Source organism: Phaseolus vulgaris, chromosome 1, assembly GCF_000499845.2.
Source record: "Phaseolus vulgaris cultivar G19833 chromosome 1, P. vulgaris v2.0, whole genome shotgun sequence".
NCBI lineage: Eukaryota > Viridiplantae > Streptophyta > Magnoliopsida > Fabales > Fabaceae > Phaseolus > Phaseolus vulgaris.
Genome location: NC_023759.2, coordinates 26,026,023 through 26,042,302, shown reverse-complemented (window position 1 = coordinate 26,042,302; position 16,280 = coordinate 26,026,023). Strand labels below are relative to the sequence as shown.

At 39.3% G+C, this 16,280-nt stretch overlaps 1 protein-coding gene across 5 annotated transcripts; it reads left to right on the top strand.

Annotated features, from left to right (window-relative positions):
• The first annotated feature begins 265 nt into the window (after window positions 1-265).
• On the top strand, window positions 266-8,589 carry LOC137813814 (uncharacterized). 5 transcript variants are annotated; one of them, XR_011081511.1, is made up of 7 exons: window positions 635-774; window positions 935-1,137; window positions 1,288-1,425; window positions 2,284-2,376; window positions 3,100-3,153; window positions 3,732-3,949; window positions 8,213-8,589. XR_011081511.1 is itself a non-coding variant. In XM_068616250.1 (6 exons), the coding sequence occupies exons 2-6, from the start codon at window positions 949-951 to the stop codon at window positions 8,228-8,230; spliced, it is 486 nt and encodes a 161-aa protein (XP_068472351.1). In that variant the 5' UTR covers window positions 266-312; window positions 935-948; the 3' UTR covers window positions 8,231-8,589. The 5 variants fall into 5 exon arrangements, 4 of the variants coding, with proteins under 4 accessions (XP_068472351.1, XP_068472349.1, XP_068472350.1 ...); XM_068616250.1 differs by lacking the exons at window positions 635-774; window positions 3,732-3,949 and adding an exon at window positions 266-312 and having other exon boundaries at window positions 1,294-1,425; XM_068616248.1 differs by lacking the exons at window positions 635-774; window positions 3,732-3,949 and adding an exon at window positions 266-312.
• The last annotated feature ends 7,691 nt before the right edge of the window (window positions 8,590-16,280 follow it).

Genomic DNA, 16,280 nt, shown 5'->3' with positions numbered 1-16,280 from the left:
AGCACGTAATAAAATAAAAATATACCCTCAACTAAAAAATAATCATTTAATTTTAATGCTTTTTATAAATAAATATTTTTTGTTTTTAAAAATTATATTATTTTAATAGAAAGACGAAACATACATTAGTGAGTGTATATGAATATTAACATATACCCAACAATCATTTTAAAATCATAAAAAAAAATACTGAATAAGGGTGAATTATATAATTTAGCCTATTTAATAAATTAATCTAAAAGGGCTTGTGAGAAAATGTATATAAACAACATTCACGTAACTGTCCATTACTCTGTTTTCCAAACATTTAGGGTCAGTCTCCACTTCTTTAAAATCATTCATACTCTGTTTCTCCATTCTCTGCTTGTTCTAATCATACGCATTCTCTTCCTCTGTTTTATCATTTGCAAAATGAATGATTTTGACTCTTAACAAATTCTGTTCTTTCTTTTAATCTCTTTAACCCAAAACTTTAGGCACTGATCCTTTAAAATAATTGAGTAAAATTTTTAGACTAACTAATTTGTGAGTTCAGTGATTTTTACAGTTTTACTAATTTGTTTTGTTTATTATATGTTTAGAGCTTTCAATGTACTTTTTGTATTATATGTTTAGAGCTTTCAATGTACTTTTTGTATTATTTCTTATTTTCTTCTACTCCGAAGTTTACACAACTAGGGTTCCTAAAATTTTATTTCGAAGTTGAATATTGAATTCTGTTTGCGTTTACACATTTTTGTTCTTGAAGAGAGAGATGGTTTTATTAGCAGGAATGTATGGCATTGATGTTCTGCATAGACTAGTTACAATTTGTTTATTGATTTGCTTCTTCAGTCAGAAAGATCTAAATTCGGATTGCTGTTTTAGTTGGGCCTTAATTTTTTTTCTTATAGTAGGTTCCCCTTCCTTGATCATTTTCTAATTTGCTTTGCAGCTTTTTTATAAAAAATGCTTTCGGGGGCTAGTGTTGAGAATGAGGCCACTGAAGATGGTAAATATGATGATTCACATGGAGAAGATGAATCAGAAACTTTGTCTGATATTGATGATTCTGATGTTGATGTGTATCTTCACAATGAGGAGGAAAAGCAGATCAAGAAGATGCTGTGGGAAAGAGTTAACCGAGTGTATGTTACGGTACATAAAATTTTATCTGCTTATTTCTAGTTTTTGTAGTGCTGTAAAGTTGTTTGTATCTATGAGTTTTTTCACTTTCTAAGATGATCTGAAGTTCAAATTAGAGTAGAGTGCTTGTTCCTTGTACTTTAGCTTGATTTTTAATTTCAGGAACAGGAAGCCAAGGAAGCAGTTGCAGCAGCTAATAAGAAAGCTTTTGAGGGAAATTTTGGAAACTGTTCAGAGGATTTACTAGCTGCAAGAGAGCTTGCTGCATCTTCTGCTGAAGCCGTGGCAAAATCTAGAAAGGTACTTTCTGAAAAGTTTTTTGAGGATCTTCTTTCGAAATTATACCTGAAGTAACTTAAGAATTGCGAAAAAAAATCTCATGAAATCCACTGCTAATAGTTTTAGCCCTCATTATATTAATCATATCAAGAAGTGTCAATCAATTTGATTTTAATCTAGGCTTTATCATACAGCATTTTTCATTAACATAAAATATGATTTCCGTGATATATAAGACTATCGTATGGTTTTAGCTTATGAATAACCAATTTATTTGAAATTTGATTAGCATGAACAATTATTTTCTCTTGATTCAATGATTAGATCGATGAAGATCATATAATAAGTTACTCAATGGTTGAAGTGTTTCAGTTTCTTATATTGGTATTGATGGACCCTTGCCATTATTGGGTAATCTATCAGCTCTCCATTGTCGCTGTGCATTTACAGTTGAAGTTGGCAATGCTGTTGTTAAGTGAGAGGTTATTGTTGCTGCAGCTTGCAGTGCAAATGCCAGGAATGAGTTATTAGTTAAATAGAGGATCCAAGGTTTGATGAATGGGTAACATGATTTCTATGTCCCCCATATTTTGACAAAGTTAGCTAAAATATAACAAGAGTGTAGTTTGTTGAGTTGAAACTAATTTGAATATAAAAAAAGATAAAACTACCAAGATAGGAAGAATTTCTAGCCTGTCTATTTACTAGTATCTAAACTAGAGGACAATGAAATGGAAGCTTGAGATGCATGGGAAATTTTGTAGGAGTAACTCTAGGATGGTGAGTCTGTAAATGAACCGAAGATTGTTTTTTGTCTGCATAGTATAATTAGTACTTCAAGCCTTACATTATTTTAGTTTGTTAAATTGACTATTGTAGGGAATGAAACATAGACGGGCCCGTGAAGCAAAAAATATTGCGCCAACTCAATATGCTGCAGAGGCCATTGGCCAAATGTCAAATGAAAGAAAGGTAATTTATTCAACAACAAATGTGCATTTTCTTTAGTTGTTTGTTCTACATCTCTGGTTGAATTGAGGGAAACAAAAGAGAAAACGATTTTCAGTGCTAGTACCTGGTGGCTGTGATGTCTCTTTCTTGTTGTCATGATGATGGTAGAGTAAGTGGTGGTGAGGGTGTTTTTGTTCAAAAGCTTTGGCACCTGAGCAAGTTTTTGGCTGAGTAGAAGTTTGTGTTGTTTTTGGTAGTATTTTGGCCATGAGAGGGTTTTAGGTGTGTTCTCTGGGCTGCAATACTGTTAATTGTAATTTTTCTGCACATTCCTTCATTTTTTTTTTCTAAAATATATTATGTGATGAAATAACCTTAGAGGTAAAAACTGAAAAGGAAAGATATGCTTGTGAAAAGCATTGGATAACAAAAGACAATGTCTATCTAAGCATTGAATTGTGTGGGGAGTGCCTATATAGTTGTTTTGACATTGGATTCCTGTGTTCATTGAGCATTCGAATTTAACTTTTAAGACTTCTTTTTTGGCATCTTTTGGAGATAGAGATGGGGTACCATCTGCAGTTCTCTACGATTTAGTTTGTTTTACTATGTGCGTGCACTTTTCTTGATCAAATCCTTGAGCAGTATATGATTAATTTTGGTTATTTAAGTTATTTTAGTTATCAATCTTCAGAAATTGTTTATATATTACTAACAATACTTGTTTCCTTGTGTCATTTGCAGAGTCTCAAATCTAAAGTCAATTTGGATCGCCTGGAAGAATTATTTAATGATATGGTAATTCTCTTTAGAACTCTTTTACTTTTTGACACATGTAATATTGATACACTTTTAGTTCCACCAACAAGAAAAAATATTTGATATTAAGGTCTTAATAAGCTTTTTTATAAGAGGAAAAATATAAAAAAGAGTAAAAGGATCAAATTTCTCAAATTAAAATTAGTTTATTCATATGTTAGTTTATGTAAGTTCTTGCGTTTAGCTTGTCCAACTCCAAAAGTTGATTAACTTGTGTGTATGTTAATTTTAATTCATGAGGGGACTCTAATCTTTTTTCTTTGTTGTAAGTGTTTCTTAAGAAGTATATTCAGCCTGTCTGTTTCTTTTGTCATTTTCCTACTGTCATTATTCAAGTTACGAATATCATTTCTTAAAGATACTTAGAGCATAGTGTTAGAATATGTATTAAATATAGGTAGTTAGTAGTTGTATTGGAAAACTATTATTTGGTGTATCATCAGCTGTTTACTTATTAGCATTACTTACCTAAATATTCTTGATGTAATTTTCTCTATAAAAAACAAAGATCAGCTCAGAGATAATCAATCTCTTAACTCTTTTTCTCATGTTTTCAGTCTTAAGTTGGTATCAAAGCAGGTCCATCCTGCTATGCTAGTTTTGCGGTTATCCACCGCTGTCCACCATTATCCTTTGCTGTTGCTATTATCCTTATGAAGGATATCAAGAATATCTTAGTTTGAAGTCTTGCGGCCAAGCCCAACCTTTCACTAGTTTGTCAATGCTTGCATCTCTCAAACCTTGGAATGTCAAAGTCCATGGATAATTGACTCAGGTGCTTTTGATCACATTTCTAGTAATGCTTCATTATTTTCTTCCATTTCTCATCCTAAAATTCCTTATGTTATTATTTTAGCCAATGGATCCAAAGTTAGTTCTCAAGGAGTTGGTCAAATCTTCCTTTCTCCATCTTTGAACCTAGAACACGTTCTTTTTGTCCCTAATTGTCCTTTTAGCCTAATTTCCTTAAGTCAATTAACTAAATCTTTAAATTGTTCTATAACTTTTGATGCAACTTCTTTTGTTATATAAGTGTGCTGTACTTGTTGATTGATTGGTGAAGGACATGAATCTAGGAGACTCTACTATCTAGGCACTAGACCGTCAATGTCTTGTTTAGCATCCTCATTTCTTAAGCTTCTACATGATCACTTGGGTCATCTACATTTATCAAAATTAAAAAGGATGATTCCCGAACTTAGCAAAGTCCAAATCTTAGAATGTGACTCATGGCAATTAGGAAAACATATTCGTTCTTGTTTTTCAAAAAGAACCGAGTTAAGGTGCAAGTCTGTCTTTTCTATAATTCATTCTGATATTTCAAGTCGAGTCTCATCCTTTGGGTTTCGTTATTTTCGTCACTTTTATTGATGAATATTCTCGTTAAACTCGGGTTTACTCAATGAAAGATCGGTGAACTTTTAAATTCTCAGTGAGCTTAATGGCTCTACAAGCAAGGAAAAGAAACAGAGTCCAATATGCCTTGCGTCAAGCTGTACAATGATGTTTATTTTGCTATTTGCTTCTTCTCCTTTTTGTTGCAGCCCCTTGGTCTCTGACCTTGTAGTTCCACTTGTTCCCCATTGCAACAAAAATTGATTGTCATATCTTTCCAATCAAAGGTTACTTTACCAGACTTCTGTAACCAAACCAATTCCAGAATCATATCCAAGTTCCCTAATTCCAACATACGCATGCACCTCAGTGTGAAACTCTCCTAATTGAACTTCCATGCCCCTGCACTTGCCTTCAGTAGCCACACGATGCTCCCCATTGGCTTACCTTGTTCCACTGCAATTTCAAGAATTGACACCACCAGTGGAGAAATGAAATTGTGGTTTGCGCCACTGTCAATTGCGACCAACACTGAGTAATGTTGACGGGAAAATCTTACAAACTTAATTAGAGTTCATGAATCCAAATAAACTCATAAATCCACAATCTAAAGTATAACTGTTCTCTTCCTCCTTAACTTCAATCGCAATAATTTCCCCTTCGTTCACTATTTCATCATCTCCAATCACCAACAAGTGTAGTTGCTTTTCCTCACAGTGATGTAAGGGATGATAGTGCTCTCCACACTTGAAGCACATACCCCTTGCTTTCTTATTCATTAGCTTCGAGTAGGGGAGGTGCTTAGTGTCACTGTTTCGGTCAGAAAGATCGACGTTCTCCATCGTTGTTGTTGCGATTCGCCTAAGTGGTGAGAGTTTGAGACTTGGACTAAAGAGAGCTCTCTTCGGGCTGGGTTCCCATGTAGGACCTAGGCCCATAAATAAACACCTTTAAGTAAATTCGGGTTTTGACTCGACTCAGATTCAAATCCACCTTTGTCTACGTAAGAGCTTCACTCCCTACTTCCTTTCCACGTCTTGGTTCCACTCATTCCACTGCCCCGAAGCACCATCGAGCCTCTAACTCCATTTACACATTGCGAGCTATGCACATGGCTAGAATTGGGTTAAACATGCAAGCACGTAGCCTAATCTCAGGTTCCAGCCCTTGATAAAGTATCCCAAATACTGATCCTTAGGCAATTGTGCTACCTGAGAAGAGATGAACTCAAATTCATTCATATAATCCTCCACACTCCTTGTTTGCATCAAATCCTTGAGTTCCTAAAAAGGATTATCACTCCTGCAACCTCCGTAGTGATCAATCAAAGCCTTTTTTAGCTTTTCCTAGGTCAAATCTTCCTCGGTTTTGTGAAGTAGATTAAACTAGTGAATGGTTGCTCCTTCCATATGTTTTTGCTCGCGTGATCCATTCGACTAGATTGTTGCTTTCAAATGCTGGCAAATTGACCTTCTTTAGTCCTCGGGCCTCCAGTAAAGGTTTTTTTTCCTCCTTGTGGTGTAATTTGACGAACTCCTCTATTAGAGCTTGTCAAAACTCCACCAAAGATTTTCGTAGGGAATTCTCTAGTGTTGCCTAGCATTCCACCAATGTGTCAACTCTTTCTCCCATCTTCAATGGCATGAACAATGTCATGCTTCGCTAGCTCCTCGTCTCGAACTGGCAACGAAATGATAGAAAAAAGGAATATCAGAGGCTACAAATTATTATTAATTTAAGAACTCAGTGAGCTCAATGGCTCTACAAGCAAGGAAAAGAAACAATGTCAAAGACTCTTCCCAGAGAGAAGAATACTCTCCTAACAGATTTCTAACAATAATTCCGCCCCCTTCTCCACATCCTCCTCTCTCTCTCTCTCTCTCTCTCTCTCCAAATACTGGCTCCTCACTACACATTCCTCATGCCACCTCACCCTTTAACTAACGAATTGTCCTTCTCTTCACTATTGGGCCCCACTCTCTTTCTCCTCGTGTAGACCTGTCATATTTCGATCCTTTTAAATTATTAGGCCGATAAGCATCTACCACTAGGCCCTATTCTCTTTTTCCTAGTGTAGACCTGCATATTCTGGGCCTTTCAGTATATTAGGCCCATAAGCATCTTGTTGATGCCTAGGAGTCCTATTAACTTTTCTTCTAGTTTTTCCACTCTTTTAATCTCACATGGCATTTTACACCAATCCACTTGCCCTCATACACCTCAACAAGGCCTTTCAGTATATTAGGCCCATAAGCATCTTGTTGATGCCTAGGAGTCCTATTAACTTTTCTTCTAGTTTTTCCACTCTTTTTAATCTCACATGGCATTTTACACCAATCCACTTGCCCTCATACACCTCAACAAAATGGTGTAGTAGAGAGAAAGAGTAGACACTTAGTTGAAACTGCCCGTACCTTGCTGCTTGGAACCAATGTTCTGATCCATCACTTGGGTGATGCCATTCTTACCGCTTGTTATCTAGTTAGTAGAATGCCCTCTTTTTCTTTCTTTTTCTTTGGACAATAAAAGTTCCATATTCAACTAGTTTCCAAATGAACCTTTGTTTCTCATTTCTTCTTGAGTATTTGGTTGTGTGTGTTTTGTACATGTGTCTCCAAGTTTGGATAAACTTTCAGCCCCAGCTATCAAATGTGTCTTTTTATGATATTCTTGTCTTCAAAAAGGATATCAATGTTATTTACCTGACACTAAAAGATATTACATGTCTGCAAGTGTCACCTTTGTTGAAGAAACTTCTTTTTTTTCTTCCTCCTCACAAGATGTTAACTCTATCCAATAGGTTTTGCCTATGCCTTTAGTTGGGCCCTTTGTGTATCCTACTCCTAACACTGTTCCAACATCTCCGAATAATTCAAATTCTAGATGTTAACTCTGTCCAATAGGTTTTGCCTATGCCTTTAGTTGGGCCCTTTGTGTATCCTACTCCTAACACTGTTGTTCCAACATCTCCGAATAATTCAAATTCTTCTTTAATCGTCCAATTCACCTGAACCATTGATCAACTTGCAGATGTATTAACAAAATCCTTAAGGGGACCTTAGATTGAATTTATTTGTTCCAAGCTTGGTTCATACAATTTGTATGCTCCAGCTTGAGGGAGAGTGTTAGAATAGGTATTAAACATAGTTAGTTAGTAGTTATATTGGAAAACTGCAATTTATCGTACCTATGAGCTGTTTACTTATTAGCATTAGTTACCCAGCATTAGTATTCTTCTCTTTGCAAGGAGTCTTTTGGGAGGAGTCTTGGACTCACATTATTTTCTTTGCTTGTAGAGACACTGAATTCTCGAATTAATAATATTATAGCCTTTGATATTCCTTTTTCTATCACATTATAACACTAAATGGAAGCTCCTTGCAAAGTTGGCACTTGGTTAATCTTAAATACCCCGGGGTCTTGTATGTTTGATAAAATAATTTCTTCTCTTTTATTTAGTTTTGAAAGTTCAGTCGAAACTTGTTTTGATTATATACGTTTTAGTAGTATAGGTTAGGTTGACAGGTTTTATGAGAGTTCTAATTTTCTTTACATCTATAAGACGATTTTGCTTTATATGCCTGACATTTCATTCTTAATTTTACTGGATAGATGTCTTCTGACAATTAACCTATGTTATCTTTTAATCAAGGCATTGGAATTTCTTCAATTTAAATGTTTTTTCAATATTATTATAACACAGGAGGAGGATGAGGCGTAATCAGCACTGAAAAGTTACTAAATGCTCTTTATGCTTTTACTATCTGTTGTTTGCAAGTGGTGTTCAACATGGCTACCAGCTGTGGAGCAGAAGATTGCGAGACTAAAATCTTTTGAATTCTAGTTTTTCCTCCTTTTTTCTAATCACTCATCACATGCATTAGCCAAAATTTGTAAGTTTTTTTTACCAGGAAGTTGTTAGGTAAGTTTATCAGCATCACTCCGTTTTGAAACAAAAATAAGGTTTTGGTTGTTGTTTCATATCAAAAGTCTGCACATTTTTTAAAACGTGACAAACAGTTTTTTTGGTAGATTGTGTAAAAGTTTATGCTATGATTCTTCCTAGCATTGTTTTTAGTATTTCTTTCTTCCAAAGGCATAGACAAGAAAACATAACACACAATCGTGAATCGGAAATCCTATTATTTTAATTCCAAATCGAATATGAGAATCATAAGATTTATGATTAATAATAAAACATAACACACATGTATATATAAAATAAAATCAACAACTTCAAAATAACAGACACACATTTATGGTATGACTGGTTCTGAATCCCCATCCAAAAGCATTAGCACTTTTACAGGTAGAAATTTCCAAAATCTACGACAACTCAACACTAGTATTTATCATCACTTGCTTAGCCAAACTTCTTGTAGCATGGGACAAATGGATTATTCTTCCCATGTGAATATAAAATTAAGCATTCTTTTAATTGTTTAGATAGGAAAGTACAAACCTCGTCACAACTGGTCTGGTTTATTTCCTTTCTATAGAATATTTTCCTAACAAATTAAGGATCCGTGCAGGCCTATGCTAGTGATCTTCTTTGCATTGGTAATGAATTTTATATAATACCAGAGCTCTTGAATGTCCTCAAGGAGACTACATCAGGCAACGTGCTGCATGAGGGACCAAAGTAATTTGGTTCAATTTTCCATTAACATTTTATGGCTTCCACATTATTAGAAGCCTTGTCCAACAAGTCCGATAACTCGAATGTTTGGTTCTCATCTTTTAGACTTAAAAGAAAACACTCATTTCAAGAAAACCCTCCCCTCATTATAAATAGGAGGCTTCAAACCCCTAACATATTATCCAACAACCTTCAATATTCTGATAAAAAGATAACTTCTTGTACCAAATTAAATGATCATAATATATTGCTATACATACAATTGTAAATTTCTAAATATAAGAGTGGTTCGACAACAATTTAACAGTGGATGACATAATAAATTCAACAAACATTAGGATTAGGGGTGGCAATGCGGGCTAGTCTGCCCTATAGGCCCGTCCCACGTTTGGCTCGCCCTGTGCTAGGAGTGCAGACTCATTTCACTGGCCCGCCTTGCATAAGAAGTAACCCGCAGGCTAGTTCGCATAAGAATTTTTTTTTTCAAAAATTAAAATTTCATTAATTATAAAAAAACTTATTCTTATTATTGAAAAATTAAAATATTATCCGTATTTCAATTTATTTAATTAAGATAAAAATATAAATTCAAGTATGAGAATTGTTAGAAGGCTTGATTAAAAATAATTAAAGTTTTGCTTTGCATATATTTTTTTCCTATATATGTATGTAAATGTATAAGAGTATCTTATCAAAGTTTTGGTACAAAATATTGTAATGAAGATGACTAATCTTTTAACTATCCTATTGAAATTTCTTCTTTATATTATATTTTTATTGACAAATTTTAAATATAAGACATTACTTAAAACTAAATTCACTATCACTCTTAATACTAACTCCTTTAAATGATTAAAATAAAATATTTCATTTTTTAGTACATTAAATTCAATATTTTAAAAATAAAATAAAATAAAGATTACACTGTAATAATGGATGAATGGAGAATGCTTTTTTTTTTTTACAAAAAAAAATTAAATAATTATTATTTTTATTTACGCGGGCTAGCAGGCCAACCCACTCTGTGCTGCTGTTGACCCACGTGGGTTAGATTAGTGAGCCCGTCTCACTTTTTGGTAGCGGACCGCGGGCCCGCCCGCATTGTCCGCCCTGTATTTCCACTCCTAATTAGGATATGATTTAGAAAGTTGACTTTCAGTTTAACTCAACTTCAAAAAATTGGTTTGTAAAGTGAGACTTGTAACCATTTCAACATGGTGAAAGTAGTAGTAGAATAGAAGTTTTCATAAGCTTCTCCTCCATCTAATTACCAAAAGCAAGAGCTTTTCCTCTTTATTAATCACCCTTCACATGATTAATCAAAACTTAGGAGTTATTATGTTACGAATTTGTTAGGTAGGTATTCCTAATAAAACTTTGAAATAGAGTTGAATGAAGCATTTGTCCCCACACCAATTCGAAGGAAATCCCATTTTGTTTTTAAATTTGCGTAGGTCACGTGAAAACACAATAAAGGTGTAGCTGAAATAGTTGGATTTTTTTTTTCAATAATAGGTTATATGTATAATTAATTATTATTACTATTATTTTAGAAAGTGTATTATAAGATAATGTTTGCATTAATTTATGTCTACGTATTATAATTTAGTCATGTACTTGATGTAAAATCTTTAATATATCTTTTCATACTAAATATTTATATATCATTTCATGCTAAAGATTTCACATCTCAAATCTAAAATTATATATTTATGAATGGTTTATAATAAATAAAGAAAATCTGATTAGAATAGATATTATCTTAGAAAATGTATTTTCACTTTTAAACTAATTGCGGATGATCATTGTTCCTGTCGGTTGACCAAAAACAACTTCGTGCGTCTATGAGAGTCTCACGCTCAAGAATCCTTGTTTCTAGACGTGCTATCCTTTCGACTGAACACTTGAAAACACAAAGACAAAGGACGCCCTAGAGGCCATTTGCACACTGACGCTCAAGTCAATCTTAGGGCTAGGAAATACCAAAACTGTTTAACGTAAGACTGTAACTGTGTGTGTTAAGCGGCGCAAAAATAGTGTACCTTGCTAAGTATGTTACTTCCCTTTATATAGGCTGAAACTAGGGTTTCCACTGTTTCCATTACCCAAAATAGGCTTCCTGAGGGGGTGGGCCCAGCGTCGCAGTTACCCACTCTTAGGATAACCTAGCGCGTGGGGTTCCCTAACTGGAGTGCAACCTCTGACGGGGTGACCTCCTGGATGCCTCCTCGTGCACCTGATCTCTAGGGTCACCCGCCTTGGGAGCGCCCTAGATGTTCACGTGTCATGCATGCAACTCACCCCTGGAACGTGACCCTCACAGGTCGTATCTCTTCCAGTGGCTCTTTACTTGTGTTACGCCTGAACGCATCATCCACACCACACGCATGGACTCTCGTGACCTAGACTTCTCCCTAACTGACAACTGGTACGTGATATGGGATCCACCTCTCGTGGCTCAGCTCTACTGTTTGAGTCCCGATGTCCGACCTCTCCACACTGCTCAGTGGTACATCGGTACATCCTAATGATCGATGTCTGACCACACTTCGGTTCCTTAGCGCACGTGCCTTGCGAGACACTGGTCCACGCTGCTCGTGGGACCCCGCTTACATGGCCCCTACATTACTAGTGGTCAACGACGCCCGAGGACTAGTCGGTACACAAGCCCCCCGTCTCGAGCTGTAACTTGTTCAACAAAGAGATTAAGTTCTCACCCTTGGTGATCTATATGGCCATGTGTGACAAGACGTGGATAGTGCGCCAAAGTGACGTCTCTCTGAGCCTGCCTTAACTGCGCACACGTGTTTTGATCAAGGGCCAGGGCTTAAAGTCGCTTACGCTTCTTTGTTTACGTTAAGTATTCAAAAACGCGCGCTTCCAATCACTGTTCCATCATTATTTGAAACACCCTTGATTGCTTCGTCTTCTTCCTCTATCGCTCTCGCATTTCCCTCTACAAATTCCAGAACCTTCATCTTACCTGATCAAAAGGTACGAACTTTAACTATTGATCGCACTTATCAATCGATTCCGATACTTGATAACTGTCTGAGACTGTTTAAACTTCTTGTATTTAAACTCTCTCTATTGTTCGCCGTTCCTTTGTTCCTCCGGGTCTTCTTCGAGTGTGGGGTTTTCCTGGGTTTTCACTGAGTTACGCCACAACCCCCTTTCTGAACCTTCATTTCCTTCCTTTTCTTGTAATCTAGCTTTCTCAGACATGGCTTGAACGAAAACAACATCCATCGCTCCACCCCCAGTAGATTACAAAGCCTTGTACCCTTGGGCTTCCGCGGAGCTTCTCGCTGAGACCTCCACCCTCACCTCTAGCGAGGATGTGAAGAAACACAGGGACATAGAGTCTGACTGTGTAGGGCGTGTCTTCGAGCGGGAGAGCGACGCTCATGTTTCCATTCAACGTTGCGCTAAGAGAGAACCCGTGTGCTCCGACGAACGGGCTAACAAGGGAGAGCCCTACTTTTTCCTGTACCAAACCGTCTTCAAACAGACTAAGTTGTGTCTCCCCCTTACTGGCTTCAAGAGGGCATTGTTGACAGAAATCAACGTGGCCCTCGCCTAGCTGCATCCCAACAGCTGGGCCTTCGTGAGAGCCTTCTCAATTCTGTGCAACCACTTTAGGCATCCTCCCTCCGTGGATGCCTTCCTCCATTTTTTCGAGGCTAAAAGTCTGGGGAAGAACTTCTGGGTGAGTTTCAATGGTGTGGCAGGGAGAGTTCTCCTCACGCTGTTCCAACAATCTTATAAAGGCTTCAAGGGAAAGTTCCTTAGAGTGTGTTGCGCTGACCACGACCGCACTCTCCTGGACGACTTTCCACTCTACTGGGTGAGGAAGTTAGGGTTCAAGAAACCCAGGACTCTCAAGGAACTAACTCCTCATGATCGCAGGTTCTGTCAGGCTCTTGCTAGCCTGAGAGCGGTGTTCAACACTGTTCAATTGATCTAGCATGAGTATGATGCTGAGGCCCTCAAGGGCTATATTGGTATTCACCCTTTCTTGCATGGTTTTGCCTGTTATCGTACTATTACGCCTGCCAACTCTACCTCTTTATATTCTTATGTTTACCCTCGTGTTCTGGATTTCTAACCTCTTGTATTCTGAAATTTGTACGTAGGGATGGTGCTGAATGAGGAGAAACGGGCCAAGCTGGCTGGCGCCCTTATTCGCCGTCAAGGGGTGTCTGGGGGTGTGGGCACCTCTGCTCCTCACGCCCTTATCTCTGCCACTGTTGCGCCCTCCCCTACTCCTTCCGCTCCTGCTGTCGCGGTCCCTCTTACCGCCGCCCAAGCATCACCCACTCCATTTCCCTATGAGAGAAAGGTAGTGGAGATCGAATCTGATGAGGACTCCGCTGAGGGGCCGGTCTTCAAGAGGCTTAGGCCCACGACGGCGACGACCTCCTACTCCTTCACTGCTGGCCACCCGGCGTCGCTCCAAGACCAAACGCCAAGCGCTTCCTCGCCCCTGACCTCTTCGCGCTTGAAGCTGATGGGGAGAGCACCTCTGCCGTCCCATCCGCCCCCGAACTGCTCGCTGTCCCGCAACATGCTCTCAAAGGCTTTCAATTAGGGGTGATAGACGACTCGGATGAAACCGCGGCAAGGGAAAGGCTGGGTCTCAACTTTGAGGCTCTTCTTGCTCAATCCAACGCCCTCATAACTAGGACTGACGCTGGTAGAGGCCAGAGCTAAGGAAAAAATGGCCCTGCTGGCTCGTGCGTTCACTACCCGCGAGACCGCACTGAAGCAGGAGTTGACTAGCCTCCGCCAAGCTGAAAAAGACCTCTCCAAACGACTTCATGACAAGAGCCAAGAGGCTGTCGAGCTGGAGGCCAAAATCCTGCCCCTGCGAACCCGGGCCATCGAGTTGGAAGAGGCGGCTGAGGCATCCAAAGCCAAGATGGTGAGGCTTGAAGATAGGTCCACCAATCAAGAAGTGCAACTGGGTCGTGTTGAGGCCGAGCTCCTCCAACAAGCCGAGAGGTTCAAAGAAGCTGAGGCTGAACTGACCGAGGATGATGTTGATGCTTATGCTGCGGGGTTTGAAGACGCCTTTGCTCAGGTTGCCTGTGCGCACCCTAAAATGGATGCTTCACCCTTCGTAGCATCAATTCGTGTTGTAGATGGGCAGATCGTTCCAAGGACTCTTCCCTTTTAGCTTGTACTTGGTTGCCAAACGAACAGTTTTTATTGTCCGCTTGTAACTTACTTGCTCGGATGCTTTGCTGCTTTAACTCCCTTAATCTTGATTTGATTAAAAATTGCTCTTTATCTTATTCAACTGTTAACTTGTGGTGCCTGGCACCGCGATGCTTCTACTGACGCCTTTTGGTACCCTGCCCTTACTGTATAAAGCAAAAATGGGGGTTTAACTGTGAACTAGGCCGTTCAGCCTTGGCGTTCTCACTTGAGGGGGGAGGCGTTCTCTCCGAACCTTCCACTCACGAGACTTCGAATGCAAGAGAAACAATTCCTTGACTGACCTCAGCTTCACTCAAGGGTGAGGAGGATTTATCTGGGGAACTATTTTGTTCAACCTTGGCGTTCTCACTCGAGGGGGGAGGTGTTCTCTACGAACCTGCCTTTCCACTCACGAGACCTCTAACGCAAGGAAAACAAGTTCTTATCTGACCTCAGCTTCGGTCGAGGGCGAGGAGGATTTATTTGGTAAATTATTTCGTTCAACCCCAGCGTTCTCACTCGAAGGGGGAGGCGTTCTCTACGAACTTGTCTTTCCACTCACGAGACCTCTAACGCAAGGAAAACAAGTTCTTATTTGACCTCAGCTTCGCTGAAGGGTGAGGAGGATTTATCTGGTGAACTATTTCGTTCAACCCCGGCGTTCTCCCTCGAAGGGGGAGGCGTTCTCTACGAACTTGCCTTTCCACTCACGAGACCTCTAACGTAAGGAAAACAAGTTCTTATCTGACCTCAGTTTCGCACAAGGGCGAGGAGGATTTATCTAGTGAACTATTTCGTTCAACCCCGACGTTCTCACTCGAAGGGGGAGGCATTCTCTACGAACCTGCCTTTCCACTCACGATACCTCTAACGCAAGGAAAACAAGTTCTTAACTACATTTTACAAAACTCGAGAAAACATTTCAATAGAAATTTATTGGGTGACCTCATTAAAAAACCCTTATAAGGGAAAAAAAGTGTCTTCTAATACAATGTACAACGTTTTTGCTTAACTGAAATAAAACTTGAGGTTGACCGCATTCCATGTGTGAGGAACCGCGCCCCCTTCCAGTGTCCCAAGTCTGTATGCTTTGTCCCCAAGGACCTCTGTCACTCTGAAAGGACCAGCCCACCTGAGGGATAGCTGACGTGGGACCACCAGGGCCGCCCTCTCTGGTACCTGGTATCTTTCCTCAAGCCCTTGGCATACTTTGCTCACAAAGCATATGAGTTTATGAAACTGGTCCTGTTCTTGAACAAGGACTGAACTGATCACCTGATCGATCACCGCTAAATACAAGCTAAGTGGCATGCTTGGCTGCGGTTTGCACAGGATTGGAGGGCTGGCTAAGTACTCCTTCAGCCTGATGAACGCCTCTTTACACTCTTGGTAAGGGAGGCCGCCCTCTCCACCGGCTTACGCAAATCCAGACATGACAGTCATGCGCCTCGTCAGTGTGCCCCTTTTTGGGTTCACTTCCATACCACGCTCGGTGAGCGAGAGACCCAAAAACTTCCTTACTTCTATTCTGAACACACGCTTCTCGGGGTCCGGTTTCAACCTGTACTTAGCTATCGTCGCAAATAGCTCTTATAAGTCAGCTAGGTGCCGTTCCGTTGCCCTCTGGTGGATAGGTTGAACCTCGACACTATGATCCTGCACCGTTTGGTCGAGGGTGCTGCCATGCTTGGAGACCTTTCCTCCAATCTCTCTTTCCCCTGCATCGCCAACCGGCTCAGATCGGCTCTCCCTTGCAATCTTTGCGCGGGCGATCTCTGCTTCGGCCTGGGCGATTTTGACGTTATTGATCTCGGGCTGGGCGACCTCCTCTGAGTGCGATGGGCGTGTAGTGACCATGAATACCCCTATCTTCGTTTTGAGGTTGTTCTCATAACACCTCTTGGCCTCCTTCTGGTCTGACTTGATGGTA